The sequence below is a fragment of the Kogia breviceps genome, chromosome 3 (genome assembly GCF_026419965.1).
Source record: "Kogia breviceps isolate mKogBre1 chromosome 3, mKogBre1 haplotype 1, whole genome shotgun sequence".
In the NCBI taxonomy this organism is placed as follows: Eukaryota; Metazoa; Chordata; class Mammalia; order Artiodactyla; family Physeteridae; genus Kogia; species Kogia breviceps.
In genome coordinates, this window is record NC_081312.1 from 44,546,112 (window position 1) to 44,570,835 (window position 24,724).

The 24,724-nt window shown below is 38.0% G+C and overlaps 1 protein-coding gene across 3 annotated transcripts in view; it reads right to left on the minus strand.

Moving 5' to 3' along the window:
• Nucleotides 1–343: 343 nt before the first annotated feature.
• The window catches only part of TMEM260 (transmembrane protein 260), a 58,818-nt gene continuing 34,437 nt past the window's right edge, over nt 344–24,724 (minus strand). The window contains exons 8-16 of one of the 3 annotated variants that reach the window (XM_059059496.2): nt 24,592–24,675; nt 23,273–23,387; nt 21,771–21,940; nt 19,272–19,443; nt 15,967–16,115; nt 10,411–10,587; nt 8,865–8,918; nt 7,031–7,121; nt 344–2,675 (exon numbers count right to left, since the gene is read on the minus strand). In XM_059059496.2, the coding sequence (XP_058915479.1) occupies nt 2,421–2,675; nt 7,031–7,121; nt 8,865–8,918; nt 10,411–10,587; nt 15,967–16,115; nt 19,272–19,443; nt 21,771–21,940; nt 23,273–23,387; nt 24,592–24,675 (1,267 nt within the window). In that variant the 3' untranslated portion in view covers nt 344–2,420. The remainder of the gene's footprint in view (nt 2,676–7,030; nt 7,122–8,864; nt 8,919–10,410; nt 10,588–15,966; nt 16,116–19,271; nt 19,444–21,770; nt 21,941–23,272; nt 23,388–24,591; nt 24,676–24,724) is intronic. The other 2 variants (XM_067028429.1, XM_067028430.1) reach the window with 2 other exon arrangements.

Consider the following 24,724-nt stretch of genomic DNA (forward strand, 5'->3'; position numbering starts at 1 on the left):
TATCATTGCTTTCTCAAACAGAGAGTGGTCCAAAGCCACTGATGCACAAATACAGAATAATCTATGCACCATCAGACAACAGTCAATATGCAAAGCATATTCAGGCATATATGTAGTACCACATTATAGACACATTTAAAATGCAGATATTTTCAAAAAGAGGCCCTCATTTTCCATTCTTAAGGCCATAAATAGGAAATATTACTCCAACACCAGATGTGTATGTAGATGGTGAAGTGAATATTTACATATTATTCCATATACAATATGTAGATGTTCAAAACCAATATGATCATCTCACGTATGCATGCAATCTCTTTTCTGAAATAATAAAGACAATGCGTTTCCAGGGAATGCATATACGAATTTTATTGTACTCTTTTTAAAGAAAAGTGGAAATCATAATCTTACATAATTCTTTCAAATGGATCAACTTAGCCAATTTATCAATGCTTCCTTAAATTTTTACACCACACTGCACTCCAACAGGTTTTTGTTTTAAGGTAAACCAGGTTTTTGGTCCTTCCCTGTGGAGAAGTTACTTTCAAGTCAGTGAAAGTTCTTGGCCCATGATTAAAAGTCTTTGCCAATTAGTACTCAACAACTTCAATTCATTTTTTTCTGGTTCAAGATGAGTAGGAGCCTAATAAGGCTGTGATAAAAGGGCAAAAGGCACTGAGAGCCAAAAGCGGATTAATGAGCTCCTCCATTTATTTGTCTTCCTAACAGCTGAACTGTTACAACTATTGACACTCTTCAAAAGGTTCCGCTCTGAACCCCGTCCAGGCACTGCAGGCTCCAATGGACATCTTCAAATCCAGAGAATGGAGGGGCAAGAGCTTCCCCTGTGTGATGCCAAAACCAACAAAGCCCCATGGATCAGGTAATGAAACTTCAGCTTTTCCCCCTTTGAGATTTATTTACTGGCAGCTGACAAGGGGCAAATTCAGCTCGAATTGTGCAGTCAAGGCCCTGTCAAGCTTTTAGAGGCACCCTTGTCTTGAAGCACCTTCATGACTGGCATTTCACTCAAAAGCCCTCGGCACTGGTCCTTAACAGCTTATGACATCACAAAGGACACTCCAGACAGATGCCTACATGGCATCCTGCAGCATTTTAAAAGAGAATTAGTGGTTTTAATTATGGTCGTAGTATGAAAGGGAACCATGCAAGCTCCACAGGAGACCTTTGATCAGACCCTTTTGCTAGTACAATGCCACGGAACTGTGACTATTCCTGGTAAGGGGCCTTTTCTTGCTGAATGACTCACCAGTGATCTTTGAATGCAGACAAGCTTCTAGCCCTCCCTCTTCATTAGTGAGCATTTCTATACAGGGGCCTATATAGTAGTTCTTGGAGTCTAGGAGCTATACAATTGCGGGGAAAAGAATCCCTACAGATTCAGGCCTCTACTTAGGAAGTGCTGAAGGACTCTGAGTGACTTTATTCATTAAAACAGGTTGCTATTAATTAACTGTCATAATAAAATAAAGAACTATTATTTGCATTTCTTACTATGTTCTCTTTAGTAATATGTATAAAAGATGCTTGTAACAGAAATGAATTTATTGAACCACTTCCCCACACCCCCCGAGCCCCTGCCCTTTCTTTTTTTTTTTTTTTTTTGGCATTTTGGCAGCAGGACTAATTATTGGGCCCAGATTTATGAGTCCAAATAGAAGTAAAACATGAATATAAAATTAATTAAGGAAAGACAAAATCCTTTTTTACTTGCCAATCAGTTTAAGCAACTGAAAAAAAAGCAAACAACAATTAGCTTAATTTTTTAGTGATTTCAGAGAATGATTTAAGACAATAAAACCCCAACCTTTTCAAAATATCATTTGGTTGGCATTTAGTTTGAAGTGTGAGATTATGTAACAACCACAGCTACTCAAAAAAAAAAAAAAAAAAAACAACAAACAAAAAACCAGTATTCTAACTTGAAGCATAACAAGATTCATTCTTAAAAAAAAAAAGTGATTTCACTTCTTGGAAACAAAGAATGTCTTTGGTATGGTATTAATGTTTTAAGAATTTAATTTCAATACCAATCCCAATAAGCAAGGCCCTTAAGATTCATGGTCAATATTTTAAGTATATGAAAACAGTTCATTCTCTTCTAGAATCTAATCAAGCAACTCATTTGGTGAAAGACTGTGGAAGTAGGAAGATTTTTCAAAATATTCTCGCTGAAATGCTAATTCAGTAACATGGGCTAAATAGAATTTGCATGAATAGCACATCTCAGTCTCTAACCGCCCCCCCTCCGAAACGGTACGGCTGCACCATGTACTTATATCTGCGAGATGACTTAGGCTTCCATTTTTTTAATGCTGTTTCTTTTCTTGGATGAAAAACTTTTAGATTTTGGAATTTTGGAAGCCAAACGCCAAGCAGGTTTTTCACAGTTTGCTGTCTCAGCCATTTTTCATATTTCTCAGACTTTGCAGTTCTTTTCTTAGGTGTTTTAGAGCAACTGAAATATCAGCCAGCTGTGGATCATTCTGGGCCTTCTGAGTGTAGAGACGGAAGTGTCTGATGGTTTCAGATAACAAGACTTCAGGGTCTGCACCTCTTTCCCGAAGGCGCAGCATCCGTTCACAGGCGATGGCATAGTTCTTATGCCAGTTCACTGGATGTTCCTTTCGTAAATACACAATCTCTTTATAAAGCTGGAAGACAGCAAAAATGTTGGTATTCCATTGTTATCCCTTGACTTTAAAAAAAACAACACACACACACACACAGAGAAATTAACACAGAAAAAAAAATCCAAGCAGCCTACAGTAAAAATCTAATTGTTGCTAGGCCATGCAGAAAATGCAAGGATGTTACTGTAATTATTACAGTAGCAGGAGGCAAATGTGCTTCATCTAAAACTGCTTCTGGGGTTTTCTGGATGTTGCAGAGGGAACCTAAGACACACTGTGTCAGGACAAAATGCTCTTCCTCCAGAAAGACATTCTGAGAAAGGGATTTAGTTCTAATTCATGGAAAGCTATTTACTCAACAGGCAGAAAGGTTGAAACTCTAAATTTAGCTATTGGAGAAAAAAATAGCTTTCTTTAGAAAACTGCATGGAAAAAGAACTTGAAGAAATTTAAATTTTGTCCCTCATTTTTACATAAATTTCTCTCTATAATATAAACAACAGTAATAACAATAGCGACAATAAAACACATCAAACAAATCCAGCATCAAACAGACTGGGCATAATAGAATTTAAGAGACATCCTTAAAGTGATATTGAAAATCTTCACAGTGTCCTAAAATTACAATTTTCATAGTTAAAACTTTGCCCATAGGAATTCAGAATTTTGTTTTTCAATATCAGAGATAGTATTAATTGGATAGAGTTAGAATCTTTTATATTGAGTTTTCAGGAGGAAAAACATCAAAATTTAACAAATAAACCAAAAAGTAGATGCAAATCTACAAAAGAGAATATTATACTCGCTTATTTGGGAATTTCACAGCCTTCTTGGGGATTATCAAATTGGAGTCAGATCCACAGGCACTTGAGTTAACCAGTAGCCTCCATGAGAGCACAGGACAAGCAATGATGCTTTCTCCAGGGACAAGGGCTTTCTGAATTAGAACTATCCTCATTACATCATCCAGTTGAAAGGGACCCAATTATATTATCTATTTCCCCAACCCCTACTCCAGAACAGACAAATGCCTACCTAATCTATTTCAGAACAACATCCCCATGAAAAAGTTCCCAATCCGTATGTGATATGTCATTTTGATATTTAATAACCCTCAGTCCTCAAGCTGCCTTTAAAAGCTATTTTCCCCTTAGTTCTCTTCACTCCATAAAATAGGAGAGTCACCTTGCACTTTTATAGACATCAAAGCTATTAAGTCAGCCCCCTACCCGTTTATTTTCTTAGTAAAATATTCAAAGCTTCTCTACCTTTCCTCAGAGTTTTTGGGTTTTTTTTTCCCTATCCGTTGCTCCTCTTCCCAAGCCTCCCTCTGATGAGGGACATCTGTAAAATGCATGGCAGGCTGCCCGGAACAAAGTAGGTGCTCAGGAACTGCTTAGGTTCTTTTCTTTCCCAAGTTTTCAAAATCCTGATAAGGTTCTGGAGTGCAAGACAGATGCTGGCACTTCATCTCCCAGTGGCCCCAGAGAACAAGAGGCACGCTCATGACCTCCTTGCTTCAGTCTTCAGGCATCAGAACAACTACGCTCCCCTTTTCTAGATCATCGACTCATTCTGGATGGCCCATTAGGCCACATGTGCTGTATCTTAAAAAGCTAAGAGTCATCTCTCATCATGTTGAATTACATTTCCCCCCCTAGGCGTGTATCACTGTGACATTAGTGTTAGTGGAACGTCTTCTGTCTTGGGGGGATATCTTCAATGTATCAGATGTATTCTTAAAGATAACAAAGATCATTCTTGCTCTCCCACTATACCTGAACTTAATGTTCTGTATAAGCTATTGAGCAGGATAATGTAAATAATAACAAAAATATCTTTTATACCTAACAAGAATGTTCTTGAAAAGCCTGTACTAGGGGCTGCTTTGTGTTGACCCATGGAGTATTTGGCCTCATTTGTCTTGCAAATGATGTCACACATCTGGAGACATATGTGAAGGCAGGCGATACCTACAGACTTGTGTTCACTGAACACAGTAATGCTCACAGGCCCAAAGGGACAATAAATCCATGGATTAGCTTCAGTAGTGGCCTAACAACTGACCATGGAACAGATCACTGATGAGAATATAAAATATTAGTAAGTCCCAGATTTCTCCCAACTAAATACTACTTGTTTTTCACATAATCACAGGGTATTAGAGATGAACCAGATATGACCAGGATATGAGAGATAATCTATAAAGTTTACAGTCCATTTTTTTTTTAAAGAAAAAACAGAGGTCTGGAAAGGTTAACTGGCTCACAGCTGACAGTGAATGGTGGAGCAGGCCTTGAACCTGGACCTCCTGACTGCCAGACAGAACTGTAGCATGCCGCTTCCTATAACTAGTCCCTGGCTGTCCTTGAGTGGGCACCTAGGAGGTTTCCACCTTTGTCCCTGTGGTTCCGTCGTTATGGACTGTCCGCCCTCCCCCACTTTCTCGCTACCCTGCCCCACATCTGCCTGGCCAGTTCCTTCTGATCTCTCAAGATGACACTGCAGTGACATCTCCTTTAGAAGCCTTCCCTCCCTTCCTCACCACTCCTTCCCCAGAAGGCTGTACTCATATGCTGCTCTCTGCTCCCACCTGCAAACCTCTTGTAACTCTCATGACTGAAGTAACTGAGGACCTTATCTTCCAACTCTCTCTCTCTAGCTTGTGCCTCTTTGACAGCAGGCAATATTCCTGATTGTCTCCATCACAGTATTTGGTACAGACTGGGTGCTCCATAAATGCTCAGTGAGTGAATGAATAAATGAATAAACAATGGACCAATGAGCACAAAATTGAGGAGTAAAATCTGTCATACTAATTGGACACCATGCAATTTTGACTCGGCACCAAACAAATGCCCTGGCTGAGTAGATCTACAGCAGCCCAGAGACAGCAGAAATACCTCCTCACTTGCTTAGACATACAGCTCCTGGGCTCTGTTCTTATTGGCCTTCGCCAGGATATCTCTTTCCTACACAGCAGGCTCCAAGACTACCTCTGAAGGCGATGAAGAGCCCAGTGCTATAAATCACAGAAAAGCGGCACTTGTTAACATGGCGCTACAGCAAAGCAAGCCTCTGCTCTGTACTCCCCTTGCCATCACAGAGGACCAGCTAAGCAAGAGCCTCAGTGTGGCTGGATGGGAAGGCTGTTTGGTTTCCTGGGGCCACATCAGAAGACAGAGCCACTCTCCATGACCCTTTATCTCTCTCATAAAATCCCAACCAGGGCTTCCCTGGTGGCGCAGTGGTGAAGAATCCGCCTGCCAATGCAGGGGACACAGGTTCAAGCCCTGGTTCAGGAAGATCCCACATGCCGCGGAGCAACTAAGCCCATGTATCACAACTACTAAGCCTGCGCTTTAGAGCCTGCGAGCCACAACTACTGAGCCCGAGTGCCACAGCTACTGAAGCCCGCACACCTTAGAGCCCGTGTGCCACAACAAGAGAAGCCACCACAATGAGAAGCCTGTGCACCCCAACAAAGAGCAGCCCCTGCTCGCAGCAACTAGAGAAAGCCTGTGCACAGCAACGAAGACCCAACACAGCCAAAAATAAATAAGTAAAAATAAATAAATTTAATTAAAAAAAAAAAAAGAAATCCCAGCCAGCCACGGCCCGATCATTTCAAGTGTAGCCAGGATCATGATTCTGCATAGAGGGCAACCCATCAGAACTTGTTTCTTTTTAAAAATAAAGCCATCATATTAGTTTCCTATTGCTGTTGTAACTAATCACCACAAATATAGTGGCTTAAAACAATATAAATATATTATTGAATACTTCTAGGGGTCAAAAGTCATAAAAATCAAGGTTTTTGTAAATTCAGCAGGGCTGTGTTCCTTCTGGAGGCTCTGGAATCTATTTCTTTGCCCTTTCCAGCTTCCAGAGGCTGCCTGCACTCCCTAACTTGTGGCCCCTTCCTCCATCTTCCAGGCCATACGTGTGGCAATCTTTTAAGTCTTTCTCTCTGACCTCTGCTTGCAATGCCACATCTCCTCTGACTCTGACCTTCCTGTCTCCTTCTTCTAAGGACCCTTGTGATTATGCTGGGCCCACCCGGATAATCCAGGATAATCTCCCCACCGCAAGATCCTTAATCACATCTGCAAAGTGCCCTTTGCCATGTAAGGCCATATATTCATAGGTTCTGGAGATTAGGACATGAACTTCTTTCATTATTTTGCAGACCACAGCCATTTACTTTAGATATCATTTGTGATACACATGACTATTTTTCCATTTATATGCTTTATAATGCCAAATAAAGCTGGACACAAAAAAGTAAAAACTCTACTGTGATACACCCTTTCTCCATTCCAAACAGCCACCACCCTCCCACCAAATAAATTTACATATGTAAAAGTACAACATACGTTATACGCGTGAGTGTAGAGTTGAGCTTTCACATTTGAAGGCAAACTTGCAGTTTCTGCCAGGTTAAAGATGAAGAATGGTGTTTTCATCCTGGGAGTGGGAGGGTGTTCATGTCAATTTTACATTCAAAGCTAAATGTGCCAGACTTTTCCATTGATAAGGAACATGCAAAACCATTTATTGTATTCTTTTCACTTCTCTCGTATTAATAGTTTACTCTGAACCAACGGTAATCCGCCCCCGCCATCCCAAGACACTGCATTCACACCTACTGCCAAATCTTTTAGAAAAAAGCTTAGGTTCATCATCCCTATTGTATATCATCTTCCCTCCAGATGTACATTTCATTATGCAAGAGCAGCTAGGAGGCGGAGACTTGCTGAGTTTGTCAGCATATCCCTGAAGGTACCCACTGCGACGGTTCATGCCATGTGTGACCAGTTCTTCAAAGATGGCTGGACTCTTTGACCACATGAACTCATCCAAATTGTATTCAGCACACCAATTAAATCAATACCTGCCTGAATAATGACCTGCTTTCTTCTTTTATGTGATTTCTCCCCCAGCTTTCCTGCATTCAATCACAGTGAGGAATTGTGGAGACATTCGGTGTATCTTTGATTAGTTCTTCAAAGCAAGTATTTGTTCCTATAACTGGGCTGATAACTTGAAATGTGCAATTTGCTGACTTTTTCAAAAACACTACTGCAAAAACTGTATCTTTTTTGTAATTGTTATTTTGTCAAGAACCATCTCTTAGCAATTTATTTTTTAAAGATTTTTTTGATGTGGACCACTTTCAAAGTCTTTATTGCATCTGTCACAACGTTGCCGCTGCTTTATGCTTTGGCTCTTTGGCCGCGAGGCCTGCGGGATCCCAGCTCCCCAACCAGGGATCGAACCCGCACCCCCCGCACCGGAAGGCAATGCCCCAACCACTGGACCGCCAGGGAAGTCCCTCTTGACAATTTTTAAAAAAACCTCTTTAAATGTATGTAAGCCCTTTACACCCTAACTCAGTTCTTGGTGCAAAGCACAGTCCCTGGCCCAGAGTGGGCATCAACACATTTTTACTGGAGGAAGCACTTCATACTTGGTACCCCTGTCTGCATCACTTAGGACTTTTACATTAATATTTAGGCCAAAGTCTGTTAGTGTTAGATTTTTTGAATATTTTAAAAGAATGACAGGAACTCAGAGAGCCAAGAGCATCACCATGAAGTGTTTGCTCCACACAGGAACAACAGTAAAATACAGTATCTAGCACATGAATAGTCAGATCTCTTTGAACATGTCTGTCTGTTCCATTAGACTGAGCTCCTTGAGAGGAGGAACTGTGTCATATTCTTATGTGTAGCTTCCATGCCTAACACAGTGCCTGGTCTCTAGGAAGTTTTCAATAAGTGCTTAAATAATTAACTAGCACATTACACATGGAGACAGGGTTGTAATTATCAACTTCTCCTCAATCAATTACACTCATTTTGGTTTAGTTGAGATAGGAGAGCATAGGAATTAGGAATGTTCCAGAGTCAGACAGATGTGAGTTTTGGACTCTATTGGTAGAACTATGTGGCCTTGGACAAGTAACCTCTCTACCTCCGGTTTGTTCTTTTGTAAAACGGGGATAATAATAACTTCTTCACAGGTTATTGGGAGGATGAAATGAGATTATGCATGGGTAATGATTAGTACAATGCCTCAAACAAAATAATTGCTCATAAGTATTATTTTTATGATCTCCACACACCACTACTCCCCAGGTGAAAAGCGCCAGAGGCTCTTCTGCTGCATTACAAACAGACTGCAAACATACACGTGTACATTATTCACCTGGCTTGCCACATCTCTTCATTGGCCACAGATTCCCAGGAAGATGGAGCAAACCTGCAGTTACAAGAAAACGGTAACATGTTTCTGCTAGCTACCTTTATTGCTGTGGACATGTAATTCTTGTTTTATAATCTTACAAGGCAAATAAAATAGGCTGCATCCTGAAGTATGGATAGAGACCAAAATAACAAACTTATTCTCCTAGGAAAATCTGATCGTTAGGAATTTGAGGTTTTGGTAAATGTATTCTTAAACTGCACAATGAGCCCCAGTGCCTCGCGGGGGCAAACTAAAGATTAGTGGGAAGAGGCTGGAGGCATTTGGGGAGCCAGCTGTTCCTAAGAACTGTCAGGTGGGCGATGGGGCAGGGGTGAGGCCTGGGTCACTCTATGGACACAGCTAAGAGCCACTGAGCTGTAAACAGAGGGGACTCCTGGCTTGGATAAATCATTGCTGGAGCTAGGATGCTGCTCCAAAAACACTGGCTGAACCATTTGCTGATTTTTTTTTTCACTTAATTAAAATTTCTTTTATTATGTATCTGTTTTGACAGAATGGAGATAATGAGTGATGCCATGTACCTGTACTGTCATCAGCTGTTTGGAGAACAGGTGATTTTCTAACTTTTCCTCACATTGGTCACAGAGTACTTTTTTTTTGACCACACCGTGCAGCTTGTGGGATCTTAGTTCTCTGACCAGGGATTGAACCTGGGCCACGGCAGTGAAAGCGCTGAGTCTTAACCACGGGACCACCAGGGAATTGCCGTCACAGAGTACTCTGATGTAGAACTACTTATCCAGCTCTCGCTGGTGCACGGCAATGTGGTCTATTTGCTCATATTGACTCAAAAAACTTTGGTACCATTTGTTCATATGATCTTGACTGTTGTTCTTAAATTATAAGCAATAATTATCTAATCTTTGAATAATTCATAATTTAAAAAATAGGCAATGGAGACACCTATCTTCAGATGCTGACTCATCTTCCATATGGGAGAGAGTCAAGTCTAGGTAGAAATGCTGCCAGGAAGACTAATCATCCCCAAAACGACAGACCAAGGCTGATGACAAACAACTGAAGAAAAAGTTACTCAAATCCCAGTCTTCCCTACAGAGAAGTGATCTGCCATTCTTGAAGAAAAAAAAATATGAGTTTATGCAGGTGGAAACTATCATGGGCTACAGAGTGAGTGCCTTTTAAAGCTCTGTTGCAGTTAATAAATCTCTTCCACTTTTAGGGTCTAAGCTACAGGATGGTGGACTGTGTAGCATTACAACAGCTGGAGGTGGACGGTGGCACATGTTTAACTACTGTGGTGCCCAATCAACCACCACCGCCCTTCCTCCATCTCCAAGCCTGACGACAAGAAATATATGTTCTCTTTCTCTATTACAATACTCTGTGGGCAGCAAATAATAATATTAACTACTAATAAAAAAACACAAAATATTTCAAATAATTAAAAGGCATCTCAAAATTTAGTAAGTTTTTTAGGCACACAAAATGGCTATACACTGATGAAAAACACAACTGCTCTCCATACCTTCCATAGTCTTCAGTCCAGTTATAGATGTTTCTCGTAAGTTTAATCCACTCCTCAGGGTTGAATACAATCTCCGAAGAAACTAATTTGTCACAAGAACCCCATGGCCAAAGTGAATAGTTCTTTTTCCAGGTTGGGTCGCCTTCATGAATTCCTATGCAAACAAATGTTTCTTTTCTATTGAAAACAGAAAAATACACATTTTTAACTTAAAGTTAACTCATGAAGGGTCATTTTTGACTCCTTAAATCTCGGTTACCAATAAACCATTTGTGAACACTTTGGTTTATTTAAATCTCTCCCAAATAGATTGTTTTAAATTTACATTGAGGGACTTCCCTGGTTGTGCAGTGGTTGGGAATCCACCTGCCAATGTAGGGAACACAGGTTCGATCCCTAGTCCGGGAAGATCCCACATGCCACGGAGCAACTAAGCCTGTGCGCCACCACTACTGAGCCTGCGCTCTAGAGCCCGTGAGCCATAACTACTGAGCTCACATGCCACAACTACTGAAGCCCATGCACCTATAGCATGTGCTCTGCAACAAGAGAAGCCACCGCAATGAGAAGTCTGTGCACCACGACAAAGAGTGGCCTCCGCTTGCCGCAACTAGAGAAAGCCCGTGCACAGCAACAAAGACCCAATGCAGCCAAAAATAAATAAATAAATTTTAAAAATAAAAAAATTTACATTGATATTAGTGTAAAAAATGCTGTTTGGGAGGTTGAGGCGAAGCACACAGACATAAATGATAAAACTACCTGTTTGTGACATTGTAAAAAATCACTTGGGGATAAGCACTGTTACAAGGACTTCTGTGGTTCTGTCTCATGTGTAAATATACATATTATTTGATACCTTTAAAATTTTATAGGTGGAAATATGTCTTCATAGTAGTAGTAGTAGTAGTAGTACTACTACTACTACTAATCTCTCCTTCCTCAAATTTTCATTGCATTTTATATTTAATCTCTTTTAACATTATTTTATTGAACTTGTTATCTTCATTTATAAATCTTTCTGAGAAGCCCAGAAGCATCCTGAGGATAGGCTCTCTATCTCTGAATTAATTCTAAATCCCACATAGCATGATGCATAGCTAATACACAATATTTGCTGAATAAAATTAATTAGATTTGACTAACTATTAGGATCTTCAAATCCTGCAAAAATTAGTAATAGAAATGGTTTAAATAAGCTTGGCTCAAAAACATTATAATTGACTGGTTCTATTCCAATTTTTGGTGTATATCTTAACAGTTATTACCAAGTAGAAAAAAAAAGGGGCATATTAGGAGCAATTACTTGAAAGTAAAAACTTCATGAACTTTGAAACAAGACACTTCTGGCTTAGATTTTGGATTTTTTCCACCATGTATTACCTCTATGATTTGGGGGAAATTACTTAATTACCTGTGTCTGGTGTCCTCATCAGTGAAATTGGTGTGAACTATCTTTCACAGCTGTTTAAGGTTAAATGAGATATCTGACATAAAGTAAAACATAATAGAGTTCTGGTTCTAGGGAAGATGGAGTCGTCATATTCTATTCTGTCTCTCTCACTGCACACAACTATAATTTCTGAACAGAAGACCTGGAACAACTATCTGAAGACTGAAAAGTAAATGGTAGAAAGAAGATTGAAGGAAGAAAGCAGAATTCTAAATTCCACAAAATCCGCAGTGAGTTTATCCCTTTTCCCCTTCCAGGATTACCTGGCCTGGACTCAAAGGAAGCCTGAAACCCAAAAGTACATACCAAGTAAGGACAGAAAGAACTCCAAGAATAGCCCCCCCCCCTTTTTCCTAGACCGAAAGGCAGGAAAAGGAACTTGTACGGACTGTGGAGAGCAGAGGAAATCCCCAGGATGTTTCCCCTTCTTTCCTTCCCTGGGCACCGGGCAATACTGTGCCAGCAGCAGCACAGTTACAGAAGTGGTGGCTGGGCAGGTCCCTATAGATCTGAAGAAGGGGAACACTTCTCACTAATCAGAGGAGCTGTGGTTCCAAAGGTTGGGAGCAAATTCCTATTACTCCTCCACTGGGTGAACTTGAAGACAGATCAAGAGAAATTATACAATTTAAACAAAGAGAAAAAATATTGAGAAAAATGTACAGAGTTTAGGCACCTGTGGGACAATATCAAAAGGTCTAACCTGGTGTCATCAGAATCCCAGAAGGAGAAGAGAAAGAAGGTGAGGCAGAAAAAGTACTTAAAGAAATAATGTCAGGAAGCTTCCAAATTTTGTGAAAGACATAATCTTTCAGATTCGAGACACTCAGTAAATCCCAAGTAGGTTAAACTCAAAGAAATTCATGCCCAGATACATCATAATCAAACTGCTGAAAACTAAAGACAAATAAAAAATCTTGAAAACAGCCAGAGAAAAACAACACATTTCACACAAGGGAAACAATGATTTGAATAACTGCAGATTTCTCATCAGAAACCACGCATGTCAAAAGGATATAAAATAACATTGTTAAAGTGGTAGGGAAAAAAAAAAGAACTATCAAGCCAGAATTCCATATCCAGAAATATCCTTCAAAAATGAAGGTGAAATAGACATTTTCAGATACAGGAAAACTAAGAGAATTCACTGCTAACAGTCTTGCTCTAAAAGAAATGCTAAAGGACTAATTTCAGATGAAGAGAAATGATACAAGAGGGAAGCTTGTAATATCAGGATTGCAGGAAGAGCAACAGATCTGGTAAATATGTGGACAAATATTTTAGATTATCTTTTCTCTTAGATTTTAAAATATATGTATGATGGTGGAAAACAAAAATTATCACATGTCTAATATATTTGACAACTCAATCAAAAGTGGGGAGGTTAAAGGAACTTATATGCCACTAAGGTTTCTATAGTTCACTTGAAGTAGTAAGCAGACTGTAAAAAGTTAAGTATGTCTGTATACTGTAATTCCAAGAGCAACCACTGAAAAAATTTACCAAGAGACATAGTAAAAATAATTTAACATGGAATACTAGAAAAAAATCAAAGTATCCCAAAGAAAGCAGGAAGGGAAACAGTGGTATGAAAAACAGAGAAACAAACAGAAAACAAATAATAAAATGATAGATGTACATCTAAAACATATCAATATTTACATTAAATGCAAATGATCTGAATACACAATGAAAACACAGACACTGTCAGAATGGATAATAAAACAGGAGCCAAATATGTACTGTGTACAAGAAACCCGCTTTAAACGTGACATAGGTGGTTAAAAGCAAAAGGATAAAAAGAGAAATACCATGAAAACACTAATCAGATTAAAACCAACCAAAAACACAGAAGGATTTTTTTGTAAATATAGAAAAAGGTGCAAATGCAATTCAATGAAGAAAGAATGTTTTCAACAAATGATATTCATATGCAAAAAAAGACCTTTGTTCTAAGCAACACCCTTGCAAAAATTACCTCAGAAGGGACCATTGATCTGAAATGTAAAACATAAAACTATAAAACTCTTAGAAGAAAACATGAGAGAATCTTTGTGACCTAGTATTAGGCAAAGAGTTCTTAGATATGAGATCAAAAAGTATGATCCATAAAAGAAAAAAATGATAACTGGATTTCATCAAAATAAAGAAACTTTTATCTGCAAAAGACACTTTGAAGAGAACAAAAAGACTGGGAGAAAATATTTATGAATCACGTATTTGACAAAGGATTTGAATCTAGAATATACACAGAACTCTCACAACTCAATAGTAAAAAAACAAACAATCCAGTAATCCCACTCCTAGGTATGAAAACATATTTACACACAAACGTGTACATGAATGTTTATAGCAGCTCTATTCACAAATGCCCCAAACTGGAAACAACCCAAATGTCCTTCAACAGGTGGATGGATAAACTGTAGTACATCCATACAATGGAATACTACTCAGTAATGAAAAGGAATAAACTATTGATATACAACAATAACTTGTATAGATCTCCAAGGCATTATGCTAAGTGAAATATGTTGATGTCAAAAAGTCACATACTTTATGAGTCCATTTATATGACATTCTGGAAAAGTTAAAACTATAGGAACAGAGAATAGATCAGTGGTTGTGAGGGTTAGGGCTTCGGGGACAGTATGATGACACAGGACAGCAAAAGGGAGTTTCTGGAGTCATGGATGTGTTCTGTATCCTAATTGTTCCTACCCACTTGGCAAATTCTTACTTAGCCTTTAAGTCTCCAACATTTTATCCATACCGCTATTATCATGCTTGCCAGCTGATACTATAACTTACCTGTTTCATGTTTAAGGTACCACTTGACACCTCTCTGAAAGACTGCAACAGCAGAGATCACACCCATGCATCTGCAGCTAGTATAGGTCTTGGGACATTTTGAATACCCAATATTTATTAAATAAATACTGCATGAATGCCCCAGGAAGAATTAATTGCTTCCTCATCCATGCTCCCAGAACACTTGGCTTATACTGTCAATTAAATCATCTATTTAGTAAACACACATTGAACATTTACTGTGTCTCACACTTTACAAGGCTTTGTTAGTATAGAGCTTATGCCATCATAATATGGCCAATTGTATTCATATCTGTGTATAGATACAACTAGATTGTAGTCTTACTTAAATCTGGAACTGTCTCACTTTATTGCCTAATACAAACTGGTACATAGTAGGTTCAATTAATGTTTATAAGGTTGAATTAAATAAAATTTACCAAAAAATGCTGATTTGGAGATGTTAATTGTTAACATTTTATTCCACAATAGAACAATTAAATATTACTCTCACAGCACATTTATATCTATCACCTTCATATTACTTCATGAGCCAAAGTAAACTTCACACTCTGAACACCAAAAGTACCATATCATTAGGTTCTTGGTAAGGGATAGTTTAACTTTTACAAAGAATTTCTGAAGTCCCCTTTATAAGAGAATAGAAATTATGAAATAAATTTTCTTCTTCACGCTCTGGACAATCCCAAGCATTTCACAGACAGGAAAAATGTTCAACACTCTACCACTGAAGGAGTTATTTACTCTTGACCTTAACTATGAATAATTTTATGTTCTCAAGTATAGAATTCACAATTCTCATATGTTATCTCAGCCAGCATAACTGTAGGTGTTTTTCTAATTTATAAAAATGCCTTATCCTTTAGAAAAAAATCCTTAAGCTATTTTTATATAGTGATTATTCCTGGAAAACATTTGCATTAAACTTAAAAGGGGGCCATGGTGTTGATCGGGGGAAACTATAATTGCTTGCGATCTACCTGCAATGATTTCAAGTAGGCAGGCACATCTCCAATTTCTCTGAATTGTACTCAGATCTTATTTGCTATTCTTGCTAATCTGTCTTTATTTTTCTTTTACCCAGAACAATAACATTTATTTCTGCCTGGCCTCATTTATGCACAGATATTCAATTTAATTACAGAGATAATCTCACCGGTGACAGGGAAATAGGTGTAGAAAATTGGTCTTTTGGATGAAGCACAGCTGCTACATAAACAATTTTAGAAAAGCTTAAGATTTTAGAAAAGCTATTATATGAAAAGAGTGCTTACAGTTTATTTACTTCAAGAAAATGATAAAGATTAAATGTGACCATTCCACTAGGTAATATTCCTTCCACAGGATTCCAACGGTTCCCAGGAAATTTGACGCCTGGTAAATGCTTTGCCATCTTGGGTAAATACCACTCGTAAGTCATCATCTGCCAGAAAGATAAAATATGATATCATGCTTTTAATATGCTTCTTTCTTTCTTTCTTTCTTTTTTTTTTTTTTTTTTTTTGTGGTACGCAGGCCTCTCACTGTTGTGGCCTCTCCTGTTGCGGAGCGCAGGCTCCAGATGCATAGGCTCAGCGGCCATGGCTCACGGGCCCAGCCGCTCCGCGGCATGTGGGATCTTCCCGGACCCGGGCACGAACCTGTGTCCCCTGCATCGGCAAGCGGATTCTCAACCACTGCGCCACCAGGGAAGCCCCTAATATGTTTCTTTAAAAAGAATCAAGTTTATCAAGGACAATGAAGAGGTTCTAAAATGTGGAGGTACTCATTAAATATAAACATAATTGAAAAGTACATACAAATGCAACTGGGGTATGTGGCAGTGACTCTTCTTCTAATGCCTTAGAACTTAGGTTTCATGCCTTAAATCATAACTATCAACCATCAATAAAATCAGCACCTAGTTTCACTTACCTCCATGCATTTGCCAGACTACCCAGAATGACCTCCCGCTCTCATGCCTGGAGAGAGTACTGAGCTTTGGGAACCAGCTTAAACACCACGGCCTCTCAGATGCCCTCCCCAGGCCCCATGCTCCTACAGCACTTTGTACCTACCTCAGTTATAGCTCTTAGCCTATTCCTCACTAGACTGCAAGCTCCTACATGAAAGGGGCTGTTTTCATCTCACTGCCTCTGCACCTATCACATTGCCTGGCATAGAATACTTCCCAAACTGTTTGCTAGACCTGAAATGTCTTTCTGATGGCCAGACTAGACAAGCTAAGCAAAATATAGAGACATGTCATTACTCTGTTCTTTCATTCATTCATTCAAAAAACAAGTATTGCTCACCTATAATGAAGATATAATCCCTGCCCTTGAGAAGCTCAATTATATGATAACCTAGGCCTCAAAACCCTTTGGTTAAATTATCTGAATTTATTAGTAGCTCCAAATTAATTACATATTCTTTTGATTAAAATAAATCATTAGTATCAATTTTTTCTTAATTCTACATTTAATATATACTTCATTCTATACTTGTATATGTACAGATTTTTTTTTAAAGAAAAGACTCCTATTACACCTTCAAAGCTTCATTAAGTTTGGATATCATCGTTTGAGCAATTATGCTTATGTTTTACTTCTCTATACAAGTCATTTAACTAGAAGTGATGAATTAATTTTAATCTAAGTGTACATTGTAAATACTCAAAAAATACTTATTGAATTAGAGTTTATTACCCAGTAGTTTCAGTTCTTGGGTATAGTAACATTAATTAAATACCCACTGTGTGCTATGGCTTTACTCTTTCTAATTTAATTCTCATAATAACCTTATTATGTGAGAATAATTAAATTATATCAGATACTGTTGATTGCCCACTCAACAGCCAATCCTTTCCAACTAACACAATCCTGGTTTTAATCAGGTAGTTCTAGTCATTCTCCTTTGCTAGTGAGTAGTTTAGGAGTGGTCATGTGACCCAATACTGGTTAGTGGGGCCCAAGTAGAGGTCTGCTGGGGGCATCCGGGGTACATGTTACTCCCAATACAGAGAGAGAGAGAGAGAGACCCCAGAAGAAGCACTTTGCTTGTGATGTCTGGAACCAGGCATCCATCAGTTCAAGAGACCTGCAGAAAAGCTGCCCCAAAACACTGTCATCATGGAACTGTTTGTATTATCAATCCTAAAACCTCCTCTCTCCAGACTACTTGTCTTGTGAGATTAAAAACTCCATAGTTGGGCTTCCCTGGTGGCGCAGTGGTAGAGAGTCTGCCTGCTGATGCAGGGGACATGGGTTCGTGCCCTGGTTCAGGAGGATCCCACATGCCGCGGAGCGGCTGGGCCCGTGAGCCATGGCTGCTGAGCCTGCGCGTCTGGAGCCTGTGCTCCGCCACGGGAGAGGCCACAACAGTGAGAGGCCCGCGTACCGCAAAAAAAAAAAAAAAAAAAAAAAAAATCCCCAAAAAACCCCTCCAGAGTTTAAGCTACTCTTAGTCGGGGATTTTGTTCCTTACATTGAGAAGCATCCTAACTTACTTATCTAATGATCATTTCCATTTTATAGATAAGGAAACAGAAGCTCTGAGAGGAAAAATCAATAGACCCAAGTCACACATCCAGGAAGTGAGAGGATGAGGACTTGAATTTGGGTCTAATTAACTTTGAAATCCAAGCTTCTCAATCATAGTAGCTGTCATCCCAAAGAGTATTTAAAATCATAGTAAGATACCATATTTTCAACAAATGATCTAGCTTTTGTCAGATGCTAGATGAAGATCAAATTAATCATTTGTGTACATGATATAAATGCAAACTCCTTCTAAAAATATGTGTAATTTCAAATTTCCCTATATTTGCAAATCTGTTTATAGTGTTCTCAAAAAATTTTAATTATTCATTAATTGAATGAAGTAAGTATTGTGCCTAATAGTTTGCTCAATCAAACTAAATGTAGTTTTTCAAGGTTAAGAATTTCTCTTTTCCTGACAACTGTTCTAAAAACACCAGAGAAAGATTTGTTCCCTTTAACTATTTATGGCTTAAACAATAAATCCTGTAGTTTACATATATTTTTTTCAGTTCAAGAAGATTATTTTAATAGACCTTGAAATTTTCACAAGTCTGCTCCAAAAATACTTTTGTCATAAGATCAACAAAATTTACAAGTAAATTCTATAGCAGAATTGTGGTTAATAATTTCTATTTTGCATGAAATGTATACCAACCTGCAGTATGACTTATTTTATAGTCAACCTAATTTATTTTAATCCCTGGATCACTGGGAAGTGTTAATTTGAATGGTTGAGTTGGCTGGATGTAAAAGAACAATTTAAAAATAAATTTACAACCAACATTTTCATGGTCTGTCATGTGAACTAGAGACCTAGGATGCTGTTTGAATCTAATATGAAACACATTAATTCTTAGAACATTCAGTTTAAAAAGGAAAGAAGCAACCCATGACTTTTCCTATTAGTTAAAATAAAGAAAAGAATGTGATATATATTTTACCTAAGAGTGATCATAGAAACTACCCACTCAATGTTTAAAAAAAATAGTTCTTTAAAAAACATATGTTTTAAAATGATCGCTACTACTATATTCTAGGTGTATCTTTCATATACTTACTTCCTGATCCACTAATGAAATATCTGGCCTCAGTCCCTCACAATAATGCATGTAACGGAGAGAATTCCCTGGCAGATCTCCTCTGAGTAAGATAATTGCATCATGAGGCATAGAGGCTAGAAGATTCTTTGCAAACTTATCGATCACATAGTTGGTCCTTTGGTCACAAATGCTAAATAAAAGGATTACAAAATATTAAAATAGCAACACATTGTTTTAGTTTTAATAAGACTGGGCTTATTTCCTGCTCCATTCCTTTCCCATCACACAATCTACATTTAGTGCTTTAAGATATTCTAACATATCTTCTAAGAGGATGCATATATTTGAAAAGGGAACACTATTAACTGGGGAAAAAAAAGAAGGAGCTAACTGTGCAATTGAAAATAATCAGCATACTGCTTTACTTCTGGAATTCATTATCATTTCCATAAAAAAAGGGAATCAGTTAGTGGTCAATAATAAGTACTTTTTTTCCCTAAAAGCATATCCAATTTCACTAAAAAGAAGTAAGGTTTCTGATTCCACTTGGAGTTAAAGGTAATTTCATGTTAATTCCATTTAACTCAAAGGAATTTTCAGAAATGCAAAAGGAAATCTGCCAGTTTCTGGCATAAATTTGCATGTTTGTCTGACTCTCTTGCACACAGAGGTTGATCCTTTCCACCACTTCCCTGGACCAAAGACTCCCTGTGTTCCTCTCTCCCTTCTAGGACTGAGAAATCACTAGAGAATGAGACCAATGAGAAAGAAGGGAAGGAATAATTTGTTGAGATGTTTACTTCTCTCCAGGCATTATTTGCCATTGCCAACAATAGCAGTACAACTCTTTTCAGTGATGAAGTGGACTTTCTAACTTCAAAGAAAAAACTGGCATGAATTCTGAGAGCTTTCCATGAAAAAAGAAAAAGAATACAAGAAAGGAAAAGCATCGAAAAACAGAACAAGTAATGTCCTTCCTGTTATTATCAGGTCCATTACATGTAATGGGACTGAAAAACACAGCCTAAAGTTGAATCACTGGGTTAGCATCACAAAGCAAATGAATACTTCCAGGAACAAAATATTATCCTTGCCTTTGTAACTGATGCAACCATTTTCTACTGTGATTCCCTACATTGCAGGGCGATGCCTCACATTTTGCCACCCAGGAAAGTTGCTGTCTATTCCATTCACCTGGGGTAAAAAAAGAATCAAAACCAAACCAAACCACCCAGTCTGTGCAGGCATCCCTGGCGTGGAACTGGAATTGCCTTACTAAAGACCTGAGCCACGAGAAGACTGGGATTAAAAAAGGGTGAGTGGAACTTCCCTGGTGGCGCAGTGGTTAAGAATCCGCCTGCTAATGCAGGGGACACAGGTTCGAGCCCTGCTCCGGGAAGATCCCACATGATGCGGAGCAACTAAACCCATGCGCCACAACTACTGAAGCCTGCGCAACTAGAGCCCGCAAGCCACAGCTACTGACCCTGCGCTCTAGAGCCGGTGCTTCGCAACAAGAGAAGGCACTGCAATGAGAAGCCCCCGCACCACAATGAAGAGGTGCCCCCGCTCTCCATAACTAGAGAAAGCCCGTGCACAGCGACGAAGACCCAGTGCAGCCAAAAATAAATAAATAAATAGTTAAGGTTTTTTTTTTTTTTTTTTTTTTTTTAAGGGTGGGAAACACACTATGGGCTCGGCAAACCCTTCTTGAGCTTGGAGTTGTATCTGGGACCTGCATCCCCTTCCCACAAGGCCTCCTGGTGACACAGCCTTCCTAACACTGGCTCTTCCTTAGTATTATAAAGAACATCAGTTTTTCAAGTTAACTTGAAAGGGAGAATGTAATCTTTTAAAGTACCAATCAAATCTCAGTGTAACAAAACTCCAATGGACTCTTCCACTTCTGTAATGTTTACTCAATACTGCTGCAAATAAATGAACTATCATCTAAACTTTTACATCTTTTATGTTAGACTGAAGTTTTCATTATAATGGTTATTAAGCAGATTTTGAAAAACACATATAATACTAATAATGCATAAGGGTTAAGAAACTTCTAGAACTTTGATTATTTAAAATACTTAATATATATTACTACAGAGAGTACTAGATAAGGGCCAAGGATTACTCAAAAGATAAATCTTTGAAGCATAAAGTGAATTATTTTAGGGCATACAAAAAAACCCCAAATGTCTTTAGTCTCCATCTAAGTGGTATTTTAGATCATGGAATTTTACATACACTCCAGATTCTACAAAGCATCTCTAGGATTCCTTAGTGGAAAATATACAGAGTGTTTACATGTACCACCCAAAACCTTGTTTGCAATGGCCTGAAACTACAAATCACTCATGATGAGATTCTTGTTCAAAAGTTTAAGAACCACTGCATTCAGACCAAGCTGTCTCACTTTGAAAACTAGTGGAAGGTAAAAATAAGACAAACCCCTAGAATCTAAATATCCAAATGCCTCTGGCTTGAATGCTACTTTTCATAAAAATAACCATGTGTTACCTATAATTAGAATATATTTGGTAAATTACAAAAAGAGTTGCTGAAAGCCATTCCAGACACTGAAGCCCATTGGTGTTCAGTACTCGGTTACTCTCAGAAACAAGTGCAGCCAAACCGATGCCAGCGAGGACAGCCACCACTGCATTGCTCTGCATCCAGAATCGTTCCACCTGTGAAAGAGGCATGCAAACAGTGTGTCCAGTTGACTGGTTCATGCAATCAATCAGGTGTCTATATATTTTTAAAACATATTGCATCTATCTAGTTGCTTATGCCTATGTCATTTAGGTATTCTTAACTGACTTCTCCAACCTAACTCCATGTCACTTTATTTTTCATTTTTCAAGCATTCCTCCTTCCCTGTTTGACGTTTGGATATCCCTTTTTGGATCCACACATTATTTTCTATACTACAAACTTCATCTTGAACTCTTTATTCTAACATGCAAAGCAGAAGAGGTGGAGAAATGCTTTTGCTTAACTCCTGATGTTTCCTTCCATGTAGAGAAGCTCCACTAGTATAACACTCCTGGCCTCTCTCTACCCTCACTTATTTCTTCCTGAAGGATTGTAGGGACTGAGCTGACTGGGGAGTTTGGGAGCTGGGACTGGGCCTGCATAGCCCTCCTCTTTCCTCTCTCTTCCTCTTGGAAGTGAGATGCCCACAGGAAGTACTTGTCCACAGGCAGACTCTGGGGTGCGGTGAGCTGCGGAGGGGAGAGGCCTGCCCTGTGCAGCACTGCCTGTGACTAGCCCATTCAGGGATGCAGGATGAGGAGACTCCCTTCCCCACAGATGTTAACCACATTCTCCAATCTCAGCATTATGGGTAACAAAGGTGATTCTCCCACCCAATGTACTGGTTTATTGTGTTCTCAACTGATTCAGAACTCAGGTGCTCAAGTAAGGTATTATTCATCGGGCCTCTTGAACACACACACACACACACATACACACACACACACACACACACACACACACACACACTGTTTCAGCTGTTAAAAAAAAAGCTATCTACATTTATATAGTTTCTTCTGTAAGGAGAAGAAATACTCTAATCTCATATGGTAGTTAGGGAAAAACAGAAATATACTTGCTCTTTTGCACAGGCTTGGACTGGTAAGGTAAGAAATAAGGGAATGTGTTGGTAGAGCCCCTAATTACAACCCATATTTCTTTGCTATTTTTAAAAAAAAATCCCAGGAGAAGTGCAGTAGTACCTATATCTGCAAGCACACATATAAAATGACTCACTGAAATCTACCTTACATTTATTTTTCTATTTAACTATTGTGTTAACTAAACAATGCTTCCTGCTCCCCCCTCCCAAAAAAGAAGGCTTAGGCTTACTGGTTCAATAATTTAAATTTTGATTTATAATAATGTATATACAATTTTAACTAGTTCTGAGATAACTTGCTCTTCTACAAGATTCATGAAAGACAAATTTGTACATTCTTCACTAACTTTCTGGTCAAAGGATATATCTAAGTAAAACTTACCACACCCATGAAAAGTGGTTTTGAAATATCTAAATTTGCCCTCCAAGCAAAGAACAATGAATAAATGCAAAACATTCCAGTAAAAAGCCATACTAATGATGAGTTCTGTCTGTCCCTATAAAAAAATTAAAATATGTCCAAAATTATTTATGTGACATGAATATCAATAATAATATTACATAGTTTTAAACTATGAAAAAAATATTTGGAACTAAAAAACTTTCCACTTTTAAGTAGGAAAAAAGAAAGATCTTAGGTTTAAAAATATGAGTTGGAATAGATAACCAAAGCATAGTAATAAACCATACACTGCACTACATATTGTCGACAGCATAATTTGGAACTATGCAGCAAAAGATATGAAGTTAAAATCTGCAGAAGAAATATAAATTACTAATCTTGTTAAATTTAAGATGTAATTAAACATATGCAAAACAAGAGAGTAATTTCATGCATCAAAATAATAAAGATTTTAAAAAGACAAATCTCAGTGCTGGTGAGAATGCAGTTGTATGAGGATATATGTTACTACAATGTTCAAGAAAAGTTCATTTGATAATATATATCAAGAGCCTTAAAGAAAATATTCACATTCATTGACCCAGTAATTTGACATGTGGGCATAAATTTTTAAGCAAGAACCAGAAATGTGGATAAGAATTAATCCACAACAATGCTTTGGTATTACTTATAATAGTGGAAAAAGTGGAAGCAATCTAAGACCCTCAAATAGGAGAACATTTAAATTAATTGTCCTAGGTTATAGTATGGAATATTATACAGAAATTTAAATGATTCTAAGTATCTCTTATGGTATGGGAAAAAGCTCAAAATATAATGTTAAGGAAATAAACTATAAATGTATATACAAATATATATTTACATAAAATATACTCAACAGGCTAGAAAGTAAATGAACAAGAAATTAATGGAGGTTAATAGTGCTATATTTTTTTAGGTTTCCTTTTATCATTGGAGGTTACTTTTTTCTTCAGGGGAGTTTAAATAATTGTTTGCCTCTTTTGCAAAGCAACAATAATTGGCTATGGGATAGTAAGAGACCAAACCAGAGGTTTAAGATATCAGATGGCCTACCTAGTTAGATTATAATATACTGTTCAATGTTTCAAAGTCATTCATTTATAATTAGAAAAAAAACCTAGCAAAAAAGCAATACATATTTGCCTTAATAGAACTGGTTAGAGTCATTTATTTGGAATATAAAATACTATTGCCAATGTTCTATAATGACATATTGAAATATTAATTCAATTAATGAACATGGGAAAAATAATGGAAAAAGGAATTACTTTACTCACTTTCTTACTAAACATATATTTGCCCAAACTGCAAGGGCTTGAATGTTGAGTGAGAGTTGGGTCCTCATATTTGTCACCTGAGAACTGTAAAAGACAATCTAATTTATTGTTGGCAAAAACCAAATTTGTTAGT